Source organism: Phalacrocorax carbo, chromosome 4, assembly GCF_963921805.1.
Source record: "Phalacrocorax carbo chromosome 4, bPhaCar2.1, whole genome shotgun sequence".
Classification (NCBI taxonomy): domain Eukaryota; kingdom Metazoa; phylum Chordata; class Aves; order Suliformes; family Phalacrocoracidae; genus Phalacrocorax; species Phalacrocorax carbo.
Genome location: NC_087516.1, coordinates 83,987,757 through 84,007,511, shown reverse-complemented (window position 1 = coordinate 84,007,511; position 19,755 = coordinate 83,987,757). Strand labels below are relative to the sequence as shown.

Below are 19,755 nucleotides of genomic sequence, written 5' to 3'. Positions count from 1 at the left end.
CCATGTTCCTCTTCTGTAACAATAAAACAGCAGGGAATATAAAGGAAGGAAAGATTTGCAGTTGTTGGGTTTTCTCAAGCTGCATTTTTTGGTAAATTATTTATTAGAACGGCCAGCGGGCCATGACTGATGCACTTTAAGGTTGCAAGAGTCTTGTGGTTAACGTTGGTCATAAATAAGAACATTTCTTTAGAAGCCCTTTTCACACTAAGTTTTCCAGGATTGATTCCCATCCAAAAAGTGATACTTCACAGACAAAATACAGGAAAATACCTACCATGTTGAGCAAGGGCTATGAACTGTAAATAAACCAACAGTTTTTCCTATTACAATGAAATAGTTTTAAAAGTCTGGACCATTGGAAGAGGATATGTTAGACCTGTGGTTATATAAAAAGCAATAGAGTTTGTGACTGTCCACACAACGTGCTAATTACCCATGCCTACCAGCTCAGGCTTGGCATGTCTTTGCACTTTACTCAGGTGCTGTGTCAGAAGCGATCAGAAGACAGGAATGAGCATCCTGGCTAACAACCTTAAAAAGATACTAGATTTGAGCACCGTTGCATGTTTGAGGAACAGTGTGCAGGGCTGCACTTGCCTTTCTCTGGAGCTTGTTCCTGCAGCTGTGTTCTTCAAGCTCGATGAAGAGAAGCTGGTTGACTCCTTGGGCCTAACTGCAAGGAGGCCCGTGTGCTTACGCACAGCATGAGCGAGTCTCCATCATTAGAACCTCTGATTGATTGTTACCCTCAGGGCCTGCTTCCCCTTCCCATCTGCACAGATGTAAAATCCACACGGAGACCCACGCAGAATGTGTCATGCAGCAGAGGTGAGGTTTTAGCTGGGCGACATCAATATTTACACTTCCTGACTCTTTGTGGGTTTTATTCAGGGTTGAGCTGAGCAGGTGCTCTGTTCTGCAGCAGCTCTTAAGAGCTCAGCACTCGCTTTTGTTCTGTGCTGGTACGAAACTAGTACCGATCTGAAGTTTCCTTGCCAAAACAGGGTTGTGTAAAAAGGTCAGTGTTACTTCAGGGACAGTCTGCACTCACGTGCATAGCTGTGCTGTTTGGGAGTGACCAGATTCACAGTGAATTGAGCACAGTGAGGGTTCAAACACGGGCCTTGCACAGCAGCACCGTCTTTCTTTTGGGGCTGGGGTTGACACTGAACTCTCTCTTCTCTTGTCTCGCTCTCTCTGCATACCTCATCAGAAGGAGAGGCAATTTTCTTTGAGTCTTTGGAAAGCAATTGAGGCACTATGGGCATAGTCATGTAAATAAGTGCTGGGAGAATTGGTCGTACAGCCTTATAAACACAGGCATTTAGTGCCTGTGGAGACATTTTTGAGGTGTGTCTGATCGCCTTAGCCAGGGATGCTCAGTGTATATGGTCTTACGACCAGCTGACCAAAATCTGTGCTGCTCCTTCCCTCATGAGCTAAGGCTGTCTTGAGAGAAATCACTGCAGTCTCATAACCCTTTAAATTGTATTCCTCCAGTCTACAGGAAAAACTATCAGCAGAGGCCTAAAGGTTTAGAAATATTACCTGGTGACATAGGCTGATTCAGCTCTTAGCCGATTTGAGCTTTATTGAAGGAACCTGACACTCAGCAAAATACTGACAATCACCAGTGGGAAATGAAGGTGCCTGAAAAATAGAATCACTGCTGAATGTTATTTTATTTTCAAAATATTTGCAGTTTATGCAGGGTGCTGAGCTAAAAGCCTCGCACGTGTGGACAGTTACTAGCAAACAGTAGATGTGTTCGTGTATACATCTTTCTCTTGGATGTTTGTCGCTGCCTGAATAGAAGAAACGGGCACCTAGTTTTTGGCATGCCAAATTTGAAGGGGTAGTGCTTACACGAATCAGAAGTATTCACAGCCCATCAAACAGGTGGATGCTAAAAAAATGAAAAAAAACCCCTGCATCTCTTATACCCTACAGACATGACAATTTCAGGAAAGAAGTGATTTTGTATGTTGACAGGTTCATCCTTTTGAAGATGAGATAATTATCTGTATGAGTTCACTCTGCGGCTTCTAGAACTGAGCGAGTATGATCAACTCCTATGAAGAATCGCAAATGGCTCATCCCTGCAGCTGTGTATCAGGATGGAAGTTGATAGGGACACTGGTTGTTCCCACTGTGTTGTAGCTGTGCTGATAGCTGATGTGTTCAGTGAGCCTGTTGCTTGGGATCTTTGTCAGACCGTCTGACAGCTAAAGGTTGGGGCAATGCAAAGCTCGACAGTAGCGAGGTGGCGTACAGCACCAGCGACTCGAAACCTGCTCTCACCGCAGTCGGTGACCTCTGGGCGCAGTTCTCTAGACACACGTGTTAGCGGTGCTCTTTTCTGGGGCCTTGTGTGGCTGGAACGGTGTACAGAGATGTTGCTGTGAATGGGGATGCGATCTGTAGACGTCGCTGGGAGCAGAGTTCCGTCCCAGAGGGTGGCAGGAGCTTGCTCAGTGGCACTGCCTAAAAATAGGGGTAAGCACCCCGTTGTAGTAACTGTCTGCAGTAACTGCGCTCAGCAGACTCTGTGGTATGTTTCTGTTGCATTAATGGCAAGTTTCTTCCTAGGCATTTTTGCTGGACTGAGATTTTTGTGCCACTTTGGAGGATCGGTTTCCACCAACCCGCACACTCTAATAGGAATTGTTTACTTGTCATTTACCCAGTGCCTGAGTGTGGCTGTGTTTGAAGTTAAGAGAGGGAGCCGGGGTTATGTCCCAGTGACTCTGCCCGCTCAGCACACCACCCCTCGGAACTTGGGCAAGGTGTGTAAGAGAACAGATTGCAGACATCCGTACTCACTGTTTTTCTCCTAAATCCCACGTAAAGTATCTAGATAAGTGAACGGAGCCAGAGCACAGCTCTTGGGCCTGTACAGCACATCAGCCAAGCAAATGCTTGTTGGTGGGGCTGGAATTTAAAGCTGCCTTTTCTAGAAGACAGTAGTGGTAACGTAGCCACTTCTCAATCCATTGGGGAATCCCCGTTGGAGCGGAAATTGTCAGTGGATGTAGAGGCCAGCTCTATGTTGCAAATAGTAAGGTGTAAATATGGGCATTAGAAATCTTAGCTATTATACAAAATTTTTCATGCAACCTAGTAAGCTCACGGAGATGTCAAGATCCACAAGATAACCTGGGCAACAATCCTTTTCTCTAGTATGAGTTAAGATGATGTTCTGGAGTGTTTTGTCCAAATGTCTTTCAGGTTCCTGTTTTGCTCAATTTGCTAACAAAGTCCATCTAAAAAAATAGCTTAATTTCTTAATAGCTAAATTAGACAAACCTCGCATGTTTTGGCCAAGACTCAGCCAGCTCACGGTGGTGACCACCGTAAGTGTGGTAGCTACAGAACACTGCTAGAAAAAGACTAATACAGATGTTCCATACAAAGGCAAGAGAGAACCACCCCTATAAATATAACAAAATAGTACATATCGCAGTAGGAGTATGTAGCTTGCTGCACGACACAGCGAAGGTAGAAGAAAAAAGGGTGACTTTTGCTTCAAGCTTTAATGCGTAAGAGAAACGGAGTGAGAAGTTTAACAGCATTGACTGTTAAGTCCTGAAAGCTGGACTTTTTCTAGGGGAGCCAAGAAAGCCCAACACCTGAGTCACAGGTCCAGGAATTCCTAAGCTACGCTCTCTCTCTCATACACTGTGAAACAGTTAGTGTGAAATGCAGTAATAAGTTAGTCCATCCACCTTCAGGAGGAGCCATGACGTGCACCTAGATTTTTGCTGACAAACCCGTCAGGGTGCGGGGGAGGAACATACTGGAGGTTGTGAGTGTAGGAAGCATTGCTGCAAAAGAAGTAATTTGGTTCCGAATGATCTAAGGGATATGCAGAAACCTGCTTTTATGAAGATGTGTATGAAATAATTTCTATTATCATTTTAGTGGACTTAGCAATTTTTTCTGTAGGCTTTCTTATACAGGAGAACGCCATTAAAGATGAGTGGCAGTTAGAGGTACTGCTAGCATAGTGTGAACATGCCTCCACAGTACTTTACTTCTCTTCTGAGGTTTCAAATGTATTTTGTTTCCTAGTTACTCAGCTGAAAAACATGCGAGCCCGAGTATATGTCGTTTCAGATACTGCCTGCTAGTGCTGGCAACGGTAGTCAGCCACTGATGCATCTTCCTTTTCAACCACGTAGATTTGGGACTGGTGGTAGCACGTTGCGCAAATCAACAAACTGCCAGAGGATAAAAAACATTGTGAAATGATGTTAGAAAACATTCCTGACAGACAAGGACACACACGGGTCAGGGGGAAGGAACATGTTGCCCGGCAGCAAAGGGAATGGATTGGATACCACAAAAAACCCACAGGAAACCAAGGACTCGTACTCATTTTTTTTTTTTAAAATGAAACGGGGAACAAGTGAGGATCTGAAACTGTTTTGGAAGTCTGACCCCAGTAGCTGGCAGCAACTGTAGTCAGCCGTTACTGACCAAATCCACCAGTTTGTGACTAGTGCATAGGCAGAATTATTTTTATCTCAGTGGGAGTTTTGCCCAACCAGAGAGTACAGAATTGGTTCCAACCAAAGATAACACTGCTCAGGAAAACCTAGTGTACTTTGACACAGTTAAAATATGATTAGAAATACAGTCAATGCAGGAGGCATATTAGGATCTAGCTTCTTAAAGAACATGGTATGTTAATTTAAAAATCAAAATTACTTTGTGTACTACATTTGGATTTAGAGCAGTTGAATGGTTCTTACTTTGCTAGCCGGCTTTGAACCAAGCAATATAATCCTGATTAAGGCATAAGTCAGTGGAAAGGCACCCACCATTACTTAGGAAAGTTCAGAAAAAGTAGAGAGGCCAAATAGCTTTTCTGTTCAGGACACATGAGCACAATGAATGCCCTCTCTCGGGCGCAACTTGGTGCAGAGCCTGTGGCGTGTTTCTCTATGTCATGCTTTAAAAACACAAGGCTAATGGGCAAAAATTAAATATTTAAGCGATTCATCTTTCCTTTTTGGGCTTAACTGAAAAGTGGCCATCCAAAAATACTAGTGTGCTGTGGATTCTTCAGCATTTATGGGCTGAATTCGGTTACTCCCTTCCAACTTGAAATATTCTATGATCCTATGATTCAGCTACACCTGTACAGTCATAGTCAATGCCGGGGTACGACCAGGGTGCAAAAGGATGCAAACCCAGCGCACTGGAAGGAGTCACGTTAATGTAACTGGGCTGTAGGTTAGTGCCTTGGACAGAAGCATGCTTCGTGTGGTGCGTTTACGCTGCACAGATCTCCAAAAGGTTTAAGAGTTTAAACACACAAATTTCTTCAGGGACACCTGTCGGGATTTGGGCTGTGTTTCAACAGCACAGCGTGTACCTAAGTCCTTCTCTGATCAAGAAAATGCACAGCGTGAAATCCTCTCGCACTGTAGTCAATAGGATTGTTTTGCCAGTCAAACTTGAGCAGAATTGTCACGCTGAAATTTCCCACAGCATTTCTCATTAAAGTGTCAAAGCAAAACATTGAAAATAAAAAAATGATAAAAACCATCACATTAAAAAATTCATCACTAACAAAACTTTTGATACAGTTTGCTTAATTTAGCACGTTGGAAGGGAAGTGAATTAATTTTTTATTTTTATCTGTTCTGATTCACTTATTCCAGTAATAATTAGAAGTAAATCAGAGTTAGCCTTTCTGTTAGATCAATTATTCATAACAGAGATTATTTAAAAATTAGTTTAGTGGGAGCAACTTACTTCATTTTTACTAAAACTGAAAAAGAAATTAGGCAAATTAGTTAAAATAGCTTTGAACTCCATATTGACTAAAGCATTTGTGCCAGAATAAAAACCCATGACATATAAGAACGGTATAAATGATTAATCATTTTAGTTCATGGATATCTATATTTTTATTTAATTATCTCTACGCATAATATAAACTGTCTGAATCTTGGGAATCCAAGCCAGAGAAGCTGAAGAGTCTTCTTATGTTTAACATTCACCATGTGTTGTTTTCTTCTAGGGTTAATTTGTAAAATGTAAACCACATACTATTTGTAGGCAGTGTTTATGTACTATTTATAGAAAGTCTTGACCATTTATAATTATCCGACATTTTTATCCGTAATGTCTGCCTATGACTAAAGAGATGGTTATGGAACAGACAAAACAATGTTATTTTTACAGTTGAACTTCAATTTATTTTATGTAAAACTTTTTGGAGTATTTTATGCTACGTGGAACAGAGAAGGGATATTCTCTGCTCAGACAGCTGTCTGTTGGGAAGACTACAGTTCCTTCCAAACAGTAACCAACACAGTACCCGCAGGAGACTGAGTACTGTTCATTTTAAGCAGCATCAATTGAGGAAAAGAAAGCTCAGTCTGAAATGACCAAAAAGTGGTTTCTGAAAGCCACAAGGTTCAACCCTGTAGCAGCTAAGTGTCTTGATCACTTAAAAGTCATCAGAGGTTTCTAGCAATAACACAAAGTAATCATGTTAGTTTTGTAGTTTCTGTAAAGTCAATTCTGACCATCTAGTGCGGCTCAGAGGCCCCAACTCCCATTTTGCTCTCTCCAAACACCTTCTATGTTGAACAGAGTCTGTGACTACAACTGCCTCTGTAGCAAGCATGTGCTTTTACTGACTGCTTTATCACTGCTGGGTTTTTTTTCCTCTTTCTTTCCAGAACTCTGGAAGTTTTGGTGAGTCTGAATGAAGGGCAGTCTTTCATGTCCAGCTCGTTAACAATCACCGCTTCAGAATGTGTAAGTAAATGGTGAACATCAGTCAGTGTAAAATCCTGAAATCCAGTTTCTCTTTTGGCTTTACCACTGCGTGACCCTTCAGGGCAGAGAACCTCAACGCTTGGCAAGTCCCGCTAATGTTTAGAATGCACAAATCCACCTAACTAAAAAATACACCTCTGCAGACACACACAGAATACACATAATGTAATGATACGGGATTTCTTAATATGTAGGTGCGTATATGTATAGAAGTCCTAAGTCGCTTTCTCTGTATTTTGAGACACGCTTAGAATCTGTTTTAAAACACCGTTACATGCAACAAAGTTTTCAGCTGTTTTGAATTCCGTGATGACGTGTGTGTGAGGGGTTACAGATGAGATTCTTTTCTGCAGTATATAAGCCAATTTTTTCTGTTATATAAAACACTTCCCTTTATTTTAGGAAGATCTTTTTTTTTGCAGGATTCCACATACGTGAAGTATTTCTGTATGTATCATCCAAGACTTCCTAGTAACACATGAAAGCCATCTCTTGTGTGGCAGGCTTGGAGATTTACATTTGCTTTCTGACACAGGCTCTCTTACAAGGGTTTCTGCTTTCATTGCTGTTGCGTCTGTTTTGCTAGCTGCTTCAGGCGCTGCTGATCTAGACCATATGCAGAACTATATGTGGAGGGAAAGCCCTGGAATTCTCCTCCTTTCCTGTGCTACCTCAGCTTGCTCTGCCCTGAGATCCAAGCAGTGTCTGTGTGTTCCTTGACTGAGCGGGGCTTCTGTTTTTCTATAGCTTGCAAATTGTGTTTTGCTAAATATATTACAACAGATTACTTTAGCACAGCATGCAGCTGTGGCTTTCAAAATATTGGGAAGCTTCCATGCCATTGGAGATTTGCTCACTAGAAATGCAATCATATCGTGAGAGCCAGGTGTGACTCAGTCACCTGGGGTCCTACTCCAGCACAGTTCCACGGAGCAGGATTGGTGGAAGCAGGCTGAAACTGAGCAGGCAGAACCTTAGGACTTCTGCCTGGGGAGGGAAGGTGGTTATCATCCTACGGGAGGATACTGACGCTACGTAACTTTAGATACCCAACTTTGGCGCCTGAATAAGGAGAGTAGGCTCTCAACTCTTGTTAATTAGGGGAGATAGTCTTAGTCAAAGCACAGGCTGGAGTACCTAACTTAAGCCTAGGGTTGAGGTAGTGTGAACATCCTGCTATGTTTTTATCATGGGCTTATAGAATAGAGTTAAAAATAGCTTCTAGGATAAACCAAATATTTGTGCAGTCGGTGACTTTTCTGACATAATATATAAAATTTCCAATCTCACATCTCTGCTCTCCATTAATTCCTCCTGTCTTCTGTATTGCACAGGCAGGACAGATAACATTTTTGCTGTTAGACACAAGTCCATGATGTAGGGATGGAGGTTTTCACAATGTGCTGTGTGCAGATACTGTGTTTCTTTAAATTTGTCTAATTTAAAGTGTGATGTTAGTGCAGCTTTCCTGTCAGGCATAGAAGCATGCAGAACAGTACCTTCTGCTCATCAGCGTGTATTTTTCCAATGGTATTTTTGTCGCTCATAGGTTATTAACCTAAAAGAAAAAAAATGACATTTTATTTATTTGAAAACCAAATACTTCGGTAACTGTAGAAATCAGAGTCATCTCAGTTCAGCCCTTCAGTTTCAGGAAGAAAGCCTGAATGAATCGACAGCTGAAGGTACACACACTACCCAAATCACATTTCTCTGTTTAAGGGCCTCTGTCATTCGGAAGCATTTCAGTCTTGCACCAAAGCATGCTGAAGCAGCCTCTCGGCATGATAATGCAGGGACAGGACAGGAGGATGCTGGAGACTAACAGTAGGCTGCTTTTCTCTTTTTTGTAGTCCTTTCAGAGAAAGCAGCACATGTTAAGTCTGTCCCCAAGCCCCCTTAAAGATCGCTGAGATTGAACTGATAGGTAAAAATAAAGCATTGATGCAAAGCAGGTCATACCAGCTGGGTATGGCTGTCTTTCCTCTGCTGTACTCTAGCAGTGCTTCTCTGTGGTCAAAAGTTTCGACTAACAAGAAGCAGAATGAGTACAGATGTGTGTTGATGGTAAAAACTGCCATGCCTCTGATCATTGGGTTGTTTTTTTTTTTCCCCTTTCATACATGTTGCAGCAAAGACAGCTCCATACAAGGAGAACTGCTGTTTCCATAGTAGCAGATGGGCAACGGCAAGAAATGGGTCACTGCTAGAATTGTTCCACTAATTCGGATAGCTGAGCAGCTGATGGCTAGTTGGTAGATAAGAGTTACAAGTTATAGCCTCCCCTACCAAACACACATTGCTGCAGCGAAAACAAACAAACAAAATGTTGCATGTAGGCACCAAGGCACACATCTTACCTGTTTCTCACAAAGCATATGCCTCACTGCACCTACAGGTACTTGGCACACAGCTCTGTTTCAGCTTCCATTTGCAATGGTGTATCTCCAGTACAACTTTTCTCACTTTGGCAGAATTACTCATGCTGTTCTCCAGCCTTAGTGATTCCCGGGGTGTCCCTCCTTTCCTTTTCCCCAGCTGAAGCCTGATTAACGTCTATTTTCATACGGTCACTGCTGCATTTTTCTCATTGTTCTAAACCAGCACAGCAGCACCGAACACCAAGTGTAAGAACGAAAGCACCTACAGGATGTGGGTTTGAGGCGGTGGGAGATGGGCTGCTCGCTTCTTTGTTAAAAGCAGTACTGCTGGAAGCAGTAACGCTTGTTCAGAATTTCTTAGGATGTTGGCTTCAGGTTCAAATAGCACTGCTACAAGGATTTCGTGTGCTATAGTCTGTACAGTGAATGCCCAGATGTGCAGGAGATAAGCATAACAGCTCTATATGCGTAGATTTAGTAGAGATTCCTTAAAATTCCCCGCCCGCACCAATCCTTACAGACCTGTGTCCTCATGGGAAAAGAAGGGCACCTCTCATCCACAGGCTTAGAAAAAGACCTTCCCTGTTTGTGCCCAACAGCTCTTTTTTTAGCTGTCAAGGCAGTCTTTCTTTTCTTCAAGTCGGGCCTCATTCTTACCTCAAGGATATCAGTTTTACGTCCAGATGAATCCACTGATGTCAGCAGAAGTAATCCTGGCTTGCACTGGGGCAAACTGGGCCTGTTACCCATGACTGAATGACTTAATTTGAACTGAGGTTTACAGGTAGGCAGAAAAAAGTATTTTTCAAAGTTTTGTCATTTTCAGTGTAAAACGTCCCTCAGTACCACTGTGCCAGCACGCTGTTTTCAATCCCTTAGGACACCTGAGACTTGCAGGCCCCAGAGCACATAGGGAAAGAAAAACACAAATAGCACCTTACCACCTCCTCCCTCTTTTTCATGTTGATACGTCATGTGTTGTGATACACAGCTCCTGTTGAAGCATCCTGGCTTACATAGCTCGCGGATCTGAGGAGACTTACGACGGAGGGTGTCACTGGACTTGTGCCAAATACGGATTTGGCTAAGACCCCCTTCTTGTTCCTTTGTGAGGAAATTCTCCGTTGGCAAGAAGAGGATCCAACGAGTGGGAACGATTTGTTTGGGATTTGAATCAGTCAGTAGGAAGCTGTTTTGGGGTGAGTGGGAAACTCAGGCAGCAGTTATTTGCAACATCCACTGACACTGTCTTTCTACTTTCTTCACAGTCTAGTGGAGTAGCAGCGCTTATTGCTGTTCTTGTGCTGTTACTGTTAGTGGCGCTCGGCCTGCTCTGGTGGTTCTGGCCCCTCTGCTGCAAAGTGGTGAGTACAGACTACTAGAAATAGTCACTGGATGATAATGATGATGATAACTCACACCACGTTGGGAAACGCAGATTCCGTAGGAAATCAGTTTAGTAATAGGAGAGCTACATGTAACAGAAGCCACCTGCTGAGGGAGTTTTCTTTCATTAGTGATATGCCATAAATGGAAGAAGGGGCCAGCTTCAACCCTGTGGACTGCACTCTTAGCAGTGCTTCGGGCTTTCTGAGACCCGCACACACGTGAACCAGCATCGGCGTGCTGGTGTGCTGCTTGCTGGCTTTCTACTGAACAAGCGCATGTGTTATATTTCTGTGAAATCTTCGATAAAAGCCTTTTCTTTATTACTTGAAAGTTGCTGGCCGTAATGGTATGCAGATGTTATCCTGAAATCAAGGACCATTTAAAAAGTATCATCACTAAAATTGGTATTTGTACTCCATTATGGGATCTCAAGTTGCAAATCCCTTATTGCCTTAATAATTCCTTGCACACATTGCATCTCTTTTCATCTGAGTGCACTCTTTAGCCTTCTAGAAGCAGCCAGCAATGCTGTTTCACTAACTCTCCTTCCATCTCCTTGCACGCTGGAGTTTTTACATTGGTGAAGTTTATTATTAATGCAGTTCAACGACAGTGCTGAGGACTTGGGCAGTGGAGTTTGCTTCCAGGCTGTTACTTTATTTCTTGTCTTGCGTCAGGCTTGTGGAACCCAGGGCAGCAGAGGAACTGGCCTTGCCGCCTGACCATGCTGAGGCCCACGCAGTCTAGAGCTTCAGTGTAGTCCGTCAGGCCTGAGGCTTCCCTGGGGCAAGAAGTCCTCATCCCCCATCTGCATCCTCCTGGTTTCTGAGGCAAGAACCATGAGTTCTTCTCTGATAAAAAAACTCTCTTCTGCCTCATCCTCCACAGTAGAGTCCCATTAGAAGTGCAGGCAGCTTGTCTGTTATTTGTTCTACCTCAACTTTATCCTGAGCCTTCCTGTGGAAAAGGAAAATTTGAAATCAGTAAGAAGAAAGCTTCCTGTTTTCTGGTTTGAAAATAATTGGCTAACACTGATTCATAGATCATCTTCACACTTGTTAGTTTCTACCCTTTCTGTCTGTAGAAAGCGGGCTACAGCTAGGCATTTCACGTAGATCTGTCATCTGGGCCAGGGTGAGAGGGGGATGGAGGACATGAAGGATATAATATTACAGCAGACTTAGCTGGGAGAAAAGCAAACATTCTGTGTTTGAAAATCTAGTTATTTTAAAAATACACATGTAAAATACAATTCAAATCCTTAAGTGAAGCCAAGTGCCTCCCATCATTACAGAGATACTTTGGAGTGAGCTGTTTCACTACTCGTTGTAGCTGTTGAGAGGGATCATCACAGCCTTTCTCAAAAGCTGCTTTTCTGAAAGCAGATGCTTTTCTTTTGTCCTTTTCCCGACTTCTTAAGTTCCCCGCCCCGCCCCCCCCAAGACAAGCACAATTCCTTTTGAGTTGACTGGTTCCTTTAGTTTGTCAGAGCTCTCAGAATGACTTACCTCACTAAAACTCTTGTTTTTTGTCACTAGCTGAATATGACCGTCAGAACATAATACACACATCTTTAATTTATGGTGGCCCAGAATCAGTCTTTTACAGTTGGAAGTCTGATCAATCACATCATATTCAGTTGCACGTGCAGTTTTAATCGTTTGCCAAGTGGATGGGTTTTTTTTTTCAGCATCGGGTTTACACAATGTCCAACCTAGTGAAAAAAATAAAAATACTCTCCACATTGGTCAGCATTCAGAAGTCAGCGCTCGTCAGCGGTCAGTTTCCATGATATTGTAAGACTTCACATACCGTGCATTTTCCTTTCATTACAGTAAAGAGTGATTGCAGTATCTCCATGCCTTGAGAGCAGGAAGTCTCTTTCCAGTAATGACTCTGTAATGACAATCAGTAAAGTGCTTTCTGGATTTTTTAATGTCAAAGTCCTACATTAAAAAAAAAGTCAAATGTACAGTTCTATAGTATTAATTTCCAGCCCTTTTGGTAGCTATACCAGTATAATACACTAAAATATTAGCTGTGCCAGCCTATGCCTGTTTTAAGTGACAGGAGATCAGTTTACATTACAGGTGGACACTAACACATCACGCAGACCTGTGGAGGGATACCTAAGCTAGGACCCAATTAACCAAAACAGATGCCGTTATAACAAACTACAGAGCAAAGACACTGCCTTGGGTACCGAAGACGCACCCCGGCATTAAGGCAGGGTTCTGTCTGTGCTGATCTCCTCTGTGGCGCTACATCTCCACAAAGAGCAGCACTGAGCTGTGGGGAAACGTCCCTCTGTTCTGATTCACCTTGTGCTTAAGTCTGTGCCTCCCCGATGTTTACTTTAAGGAATAGTAACTTACCCTGAGCATCTTTTCTGGACGAGGTGGTACAGGAGTAGTTGGTAATTTGGTACAGGAGTAGCTGGCTATTTCTAGGGAAGTCCTGAGCTGTAGATTGATAGGTTATTACTGAGAAGCAGCCTGACTCCTTGTGGGAGCAATAAAACCACAGCACTTTAAGTGTTAGTGCCCTCTGTTGCTTTCTGTCACCTCCCATGGATATGATTTGTTTCTTTAAGAAAAAGAGGTAATTTTAGGACTCATTGCTACAACAATACTGAGTTGCAAAACCTCATACTGTTGCACCGAACCTATTACCAAAAACTGAGTCTTCCTTTTTTTTTTTTGCTTCCATATCCATTTCCTCCGATCATTATACTGTGCCTCCATTCTTTTGCCTCTCTCCTGCACCCGAGGTTCTCACGTTACATGTTACTGCCATTTCTGGCTATGTAGTTTTGGGCTTTGGTGCCAGTGTTCCTGGCAAGAGAGGCAGCATACTAGGGCCAGGCAGGAGCTCCTCTTCCTGTCCTCCGAGCCCGCTTCTCTAGCGGAGTGGGGCATCTGGTTTCATGGGACAAAGAACAGGAGCACGGAATAAAGCAGCAGCCCTCAAACCTTGTAAGCAGCCCACGCTTCAGACCCAGATGGAAGAGAAAGAGGCAAAAAGTGTTGGGGACAGCACAGAATGAGCATCCGGAGCCACACGAGTATGTCATCCCTACCACCTGCAGGCAGCGTGGTGAGCTTCAGGTGCTTTGGGCACTCTCCTTCATCCTTGCTAGGAGTCAGTCTCGACAGCATTCCTTGCTGTGAGGTCCACGTACACTCCCAGGTTGGGGTAGGGGGACTCCTTTTTCTTTTTCTTCCCCCCCCCCCCCCCCCCCCCCGGCAGTTCACTGTTGACAGTTCTTTCACTCTTCCCTCAATATCAGAACATATGATCACATCAAGCTGGCTTCAGGCTCTGGTGCTGACATTTCCTAATGCCCACATCACGCGAACATTTGAAAAGTGTTAATGAGCAGATCAAAGGGACTGTTGCCTGAAGCAACTAACTTTTTTTCCTTCTTTTTTTTTTTTTTTAAGATATCGGCTCTCCTCCAAACTCAAGGCTTCATTCTTTGCAGCTAAATAAACCGGATGCAGCCTTGCCTGGTGATGATGATAATAAACCAAACCAAACCAAAATTAGGAAGTAATCCACCTCGACATGGGGTTAATAAGACAGCAGCATTATTCAGTCTTCCGTAGTTAAACAACCTCAGTCAAGTTCAGGAAAAATCTATTTGCAATATTATGATCTTCAGTATGTGCAGTTTCATGTTACCTTCGCACTGTTTCCTGCCAAAGCCGCATGGGTTCCTCGGCTTTCTCTTTTTAAAAAAAGGCGTTCTACCGATTTCACTTGAAACATCACACAAGACTGAAAATAATCTTTGTGCGTGCGCGTGTGTGAGGGAGAGCGAGCGCATGAGTGTGTGAGGAGCCTGTGGAAACATAAGGATGCAGGCATTTACATTCCACTTCTGTCAGCAGGGGTGAGTATCTGCTCCTCAAAGCAGATTATTTTCTCACACCACTGTCACATTTGAAACAAGTTTCATTTTCTGAAGCTATTAGAAATAGCAGCTAATTAATGTATTGGTTAGCTTCAGATAAAATGTACCCTATAACTTGAGGGAGTTTAGCAGCTGGCATAGGATTAGAACCTTTGCTCAGGGAGTCAAATAAAAACTGTCACTGACTCGTGACTTTTGAAGCCCAGTGAGGTCCAACAAATAGAGCTTTTCTTCATTCAGTGGGGTAGAAATTTTGACTCTGTAAGTATCAGTAGGCACAGGGCCCAAGTGAACTTTAGCAGGCATCACAAAGAAGTTTCCTATGCAAAGTTGTTGTTGCTCGGGAGAGAATGCAAGACGTAAGAACTGTAGCACTCTAGAAAGTGGAGTGATAATACCATTTAATATGTATTTATATAAATCGACAACCTAGCTAGGCCTTTCCGCCCCATACAGCTTGCAGTCTTGGCAGTGAAATATATTTTTCTGAGATAATCGTTAGAGACAGGCAAAAGGGAAATAAGAATGGGAATTAAGTAAGATAAGGTGACCCTTAATATATTGAAAGTACTGCTTTACTGTTTCCAGTCTTTTAATTGCTTTCAGTGAGAATTAAATATCTTTATGCTTTGGAAAATCTTGCTCGGCATCCAAGTATCTCTCAGAATCTGTCCCATGATCCCTCTGTGGTGTTGTTTCTTGTGAAGTTAGGGCAGTAATTCCAATCTGGCTCTCGGGAATGCTTCGCTAATTAAATAATTGATTTCTGTTAAGTATTCTGAAAATTCCTGATGGGTGAGAAGACAAGAGTATTCAGAAATATTTTAAAAAAGGTAATTTCTGGCATGTTTTTGCAATACCATAGTAGCAAAAGGATGTCTGGTTAAAATCCATAGTTGACTTTCCGATCCATTCAAAGTACTCTGAGCCTGCTCGATGAACAATTGAGTATCTTAAATCTGATGCACTGTGGAAAAATCTTTCCAAGGGTGCCATAACTTCTCTTATTTGACAGAATTCCTGTATGCAGCGCTAAAAGTCCACAGCTTGTTTAGGCGATAACTAATAACTATCTTGGTGACACTGTGACTGGAAATGTAAATTAAGAAGGAAAACTCTTGGTTACTGGTCAAGAGAAATATGGGGGGTTTTTATGTATGATGCTATACATCTGTGCAGTGACATTATTTATAGGCAGGGTAGAGTAAATGGAAGTACATTTCAATTAAGGTGCTTAATCTGTTTTAGAAGATTTAGGTGTTTGCCATCATGGACAGTTTTGGTTATGTTCGTATAATGCTAAGGCACAGCAGAAACAGGCTCCTTTATATGCATGGGGTATTTTTTAGTCATTTCCATACAATATTCAGGCACAAAAAATTACACAATGTCACTTAAGTACGTCTTTTAAGCTTACAAACCTGCTTTTCCTGTGGAAGAACAGCTGTGCATTCAGTTTTCGTCTTAATTGTTTAAAAGGGTTGCTGCCTTCCTCTTCCCCTCCCTGTACCGTTCAGTGGATTCCTGTCGGTGCCAGGGAACTCTCTGAGATTTACCATATGTATCTGAGAAAGGGAACAGGAAGAAACTGTAGGTAGGAGTTTAAATATAGGTGTAAGTGAATTATCCTAAGAGCGGGCCTTATCCAGAACCAGTTTAAGAAGCCTTGTGAATTAACTCCCACTAGCAGGAACTCCACACTGAACTGTCAAGGAGCTACATACTTAAATTATTAGATATTAAAAGTGAGATCTGCAGAAACGATTGGGATGTCTAGAGGTGAAGCCTGAGCTACCAGAAGGCGTTTCACACTTGTCATTGGGCCAGAAATTATCCAGCAGCATGGCACAAAGGAGCAAGCATCTTGGCCCAAGATTATGCAAGACCTCGGGATGCTTTACCTCCCTGGCTTGCTAATTAACTCCATAGGGTTTCATCGCTGGCTATTACGTAGAATGACTGAGCCTTATCCGGTCAGGAAGCAAAGTGGCAGACACGTCTGCCCAAAGAGTGTCTGCCAGTCAATTGATGTTATTTGCTATTAGACGGATGGTGTTAATTTCCAGAAGGCCTTGATAATCGATACCCAAGGGACTTGGACAGCAGCAGTTGCCAGTTTGCAAGCAGATGTGGGGGACTCAGATGGAAGCAGTTCACTCTTAGAATTTTCTGTTGGCTTTTGGATGCTGCCAGTGCAATTTCTTATGCTTTTATATGTTTGGCTCTTTCAGGTCATCAAAGATCCCCCTCCACCTCCGTCAGCTCCAAAAGAGGTACGGTATGATGGTGCTCCGCTCGTCACGCTGGTTACACAATACCATTCCTCTGTGCTTCCCTGTGTCTTGTGAATCCGGCTCTTTGTCCTAGCTGCTGAAGAAGAATGAACTGCCCCGTGGGAAGCCTTAAGCTGAGAGAGGGATGGCCAAAGTCCAAATCTCTGTTCTGTCTCAGTCATCTCAGTGTGGCATGAATTAAGCTCAAATCCACAGAAATATTTAGGGGCTTTACCCAAGATAATGGAACATTATTTTTCCCCTTCTGCAGCAAAAGCAGAAAGACTGAGTAGCTCTGGTGTAACAGTCTAAAGATTCATGTGTGATTTAAACAGCATTTTCCCACAGCTTTGGCATTCCAGACACTGAAGAACCCTGACAAGGGAACTTCTCTCCCTCTTTTGGGCAATAATGCACTAGAGGATCTTCTGGTGTCTTCAGTATTTTTGCCCCTGGTCTTGATTTAGCCAACTGCTTGAGTGTACTCAAGCGTACTCTGACAGTTAGGTCCATGGTAAGGCATACTTCATTGAGCTGAGGCAGCCAAGAGCGAGTTTGACAAAGGTTGGCTTAGGAAACTGTGATCGGCTGTGTAACCTTTATCTGCAGATCTGCTGAACACCGTCTGCTGAATCCAAATGAGTAGGGCTGATGATCCAGCTCTTCACAGGCATTATATTTTCTGTAGAAGAAGCCGCTGCAAATCCTTTTCTTTATGTATGTTTTGCTTATTTTTTTACCGGAAAGGAAAAGGACGAGGCAAACAAATACACAGTTAGATTCTGCATTTGGACCTTCCTAACAGTTGCCACCAATGCTTTTCCCATGCAAAGCATTAAAAATATTTCCAAACGTGACCAGATTTGGTTTGGAAATTGGTAAACACTCGGGGAACCTAAATATTTGCTCTTTTACACCTAACATGGGAAGACTTATTCTCCGTGAACTCTAGTGAAATAAACTAAAGAGACACTTAGTGGTGGTGGGGATGTATCTTTTTAAAGTAAATGTTATTGAATTTTTTGACAGGAAGAGGAACAAGAGCCCTTGCCTACCAAGAAATGGCCCACTGTGGATGCTTCCTACTACGGCGGACGAGGAGTTGGAGGAATTAAAAGGATGGAGGTTTGTACGATATGGAGATGCCAGTTCACTAAAACAAAAGCTCTCTGAGGCTGCAAATGATGGAAACAAAGACTTTTAAAGTGTACTGAAAATACAAGGGCATAATGTGTGCTTCCTTCCCAGTGACATAAGCCTTGTAAAATTTTTTACCATATCAATTTTGACCTTGCCTATGAAAGAACAGCTTTCAGTAGTTCCATTTGACTGGAACTTTAAATAGCTGCCTGAAGACATGCTCTTTCCATCAAGCTAATGAGAAAGAGAGAGTGAGAGCCTTTTCTGAATGTTTTGGAAGAAATTATAGTGAAACATAAGTCCTCCAACTGTGGGCCAGCCAAATGCGCTGACAATGGTGATGCTAAGGAGAGGCTTGATCCCAAAGGAACTCACAGCGACAACAGTGCCTGTCTTTGAAGAGACATGATAGCATCATGTTAATTAAAACAGAATGAAAAATGTGCATCCTTATGGGCACATCCTTATGTCAGATTTTATAGTCAAGTCAGCCTTTATGGAACTGGCAAAGCAGTTTTCTGCAGTTTTTAACTTCAATCTAGGAAACCATCTCTGTCTGAAATACCCACCTAGGCCATACTGTTGTATCTTGATGAAACTTAAAGGTATTGGCCTAAGAATCAGCTTTGCTTCAGTTCTTTTTAAATGTGGCAGAAGAACATGCAAGTCTAAAGCTGTGTTGCTTACGTGTGTTTCCCTCAGCATTTCAGAACTGCTAATTTAGAAGAGCTTCAGATTTTAGAAAAAGAAAACATTTTGTGCAGTGCTTTCCAGAGGCAAGCTAGAAAATACTTTCCGACATAAAGAATTACAAGCCTGGATTTCTAGTGGGAGCCATGATGAACCTCTGGTTGTTCCAGGAGGGGTTCCACAGTTTAAATCATTACAGTTTGTAAATGGGATCTGGTGCAATGACACAGAAAACGAATAGACAACTCATGAACACAAGTAACATCAGTACCATAAAAACAAGAATGTTCATCACATGGCAAAAGTGCTGTGTTTCCTCTTCAGAGACGAGAGCAGAAAGTAATGAATAGGTTAGAAAACTTTTTCACATGTGCTAGGAATTTTGTGCGGGACTAAAGGCTAAAGATGCAAACGAACTGAAACTGTGTGATCACACAATCACGGGCTCTTGAAAGGCACCTAGTTCTGTGGGGCTGTGCCTCTGGCCTACTCTGGGATCTGAGAGTACTAACAAATTTGGGGGTTGGGCGCCGCATCGCAAATGCCTCAGCATTTGAATGTGGAGCTTTACCTCTGTCCTGTAGTATCTGTACCAGTGGGGCTGAGGGAAATGCTGGCCCCTTCCCAGCTGCTCGGACAGAGCGGTACCAGACCTCATACCTTTCGCTGGCTCAAGAGAGCACTCCGCTCGTTTAGTGAACCAGGGCAGAGCAAGCGGGGAAATGAGAGAGAAAACAAAACCAGGGTAGCACAGCGATGACGGTGAGCGGGTCAAAGGGACGTTATTCCTTACCGGACAGTTAAAGGTGGTTTCTGTGCTGTGGTCAACGGAAAAACTTGCTGGACTAGTCATTACATTTCTTCCCTGTTTTCTGTTCATGCGGTAACGCAGTTGGCGATTTTTTGTTATTGCTTCTTTGTGCTCTGTTCTTCGGCCCTTCTTCTGGTAGCTTCCTTGCATAGATAGAAGTGGAGAATGAACCAGTGAACTTCGCTTAACCTCTACTGCCCTCCTCCTCTTTGCTTACTATATTCCCTTCCGGGGCAGTTACACGTTTGCTCCTGCCTCCCCCACTAGCTTCACCCCTCCCCGACAGTCCAAAATAATTCAGCCAGCGTTGTTCACTCTTCCTAGATCTGTATTTTGGCATTGCGTTAAAGTTTT

At 42.9% G+C, this 19,755-nt stretch overlaps 1 protein-coding gene and 1 long non-coding RNA gene across 3 annotated transcripts in view; one reads left to right on the top strand and one right to left on the bottom strand.

Annotated features, from left to right (window-relative positions):
- ANTXR2 (ANTXR cell adhesion molecule 2) overlaps positions 1-19,755 on the top strand; it is a 117,944-nt gene that overhangs the window by 49,662 nt on the left and 48,527 nt on the right. The window contains exons 11-14 of one of the 2 annotated variants that reach the window (XM_064450766.1): positions 6,702-6,780; positions 10,451-10,546; positions 16,719-16,760; positions 17,790-17,885. In XM_064450766.1, coding sequence (XP_064306836.1) covers positions 6,702-6,780; positions 10,451-10,546; positions 16,719-16,760; positions 17,790-17,885 — 313 coding nt within the window. The remainder of the gene's footprint in view (positions 1-6,701; positions 6,781-10,450; positions 10,547-16,718; positions 16,761-17,789; positions 17,886-19,755) is intronic. The other variant, XM_064450767.1, reaches the window with a different exon arrangement.
- LOC135313215 (uncharacterized) lies at positions 6,774-19,524 on the bottom strand. The gene is made up of 4 exons (XR_010372856.1): positions 19,384-19,524; positions 12,080-12,285; positions 9,840-11,528; positions 6,774-8,359 (listed from the first exon to the last, which is right to left on the bottom strand). It is a non-coding gene; the product is annotated as an uncharacterized LOC135313215 (long non-coding RNA).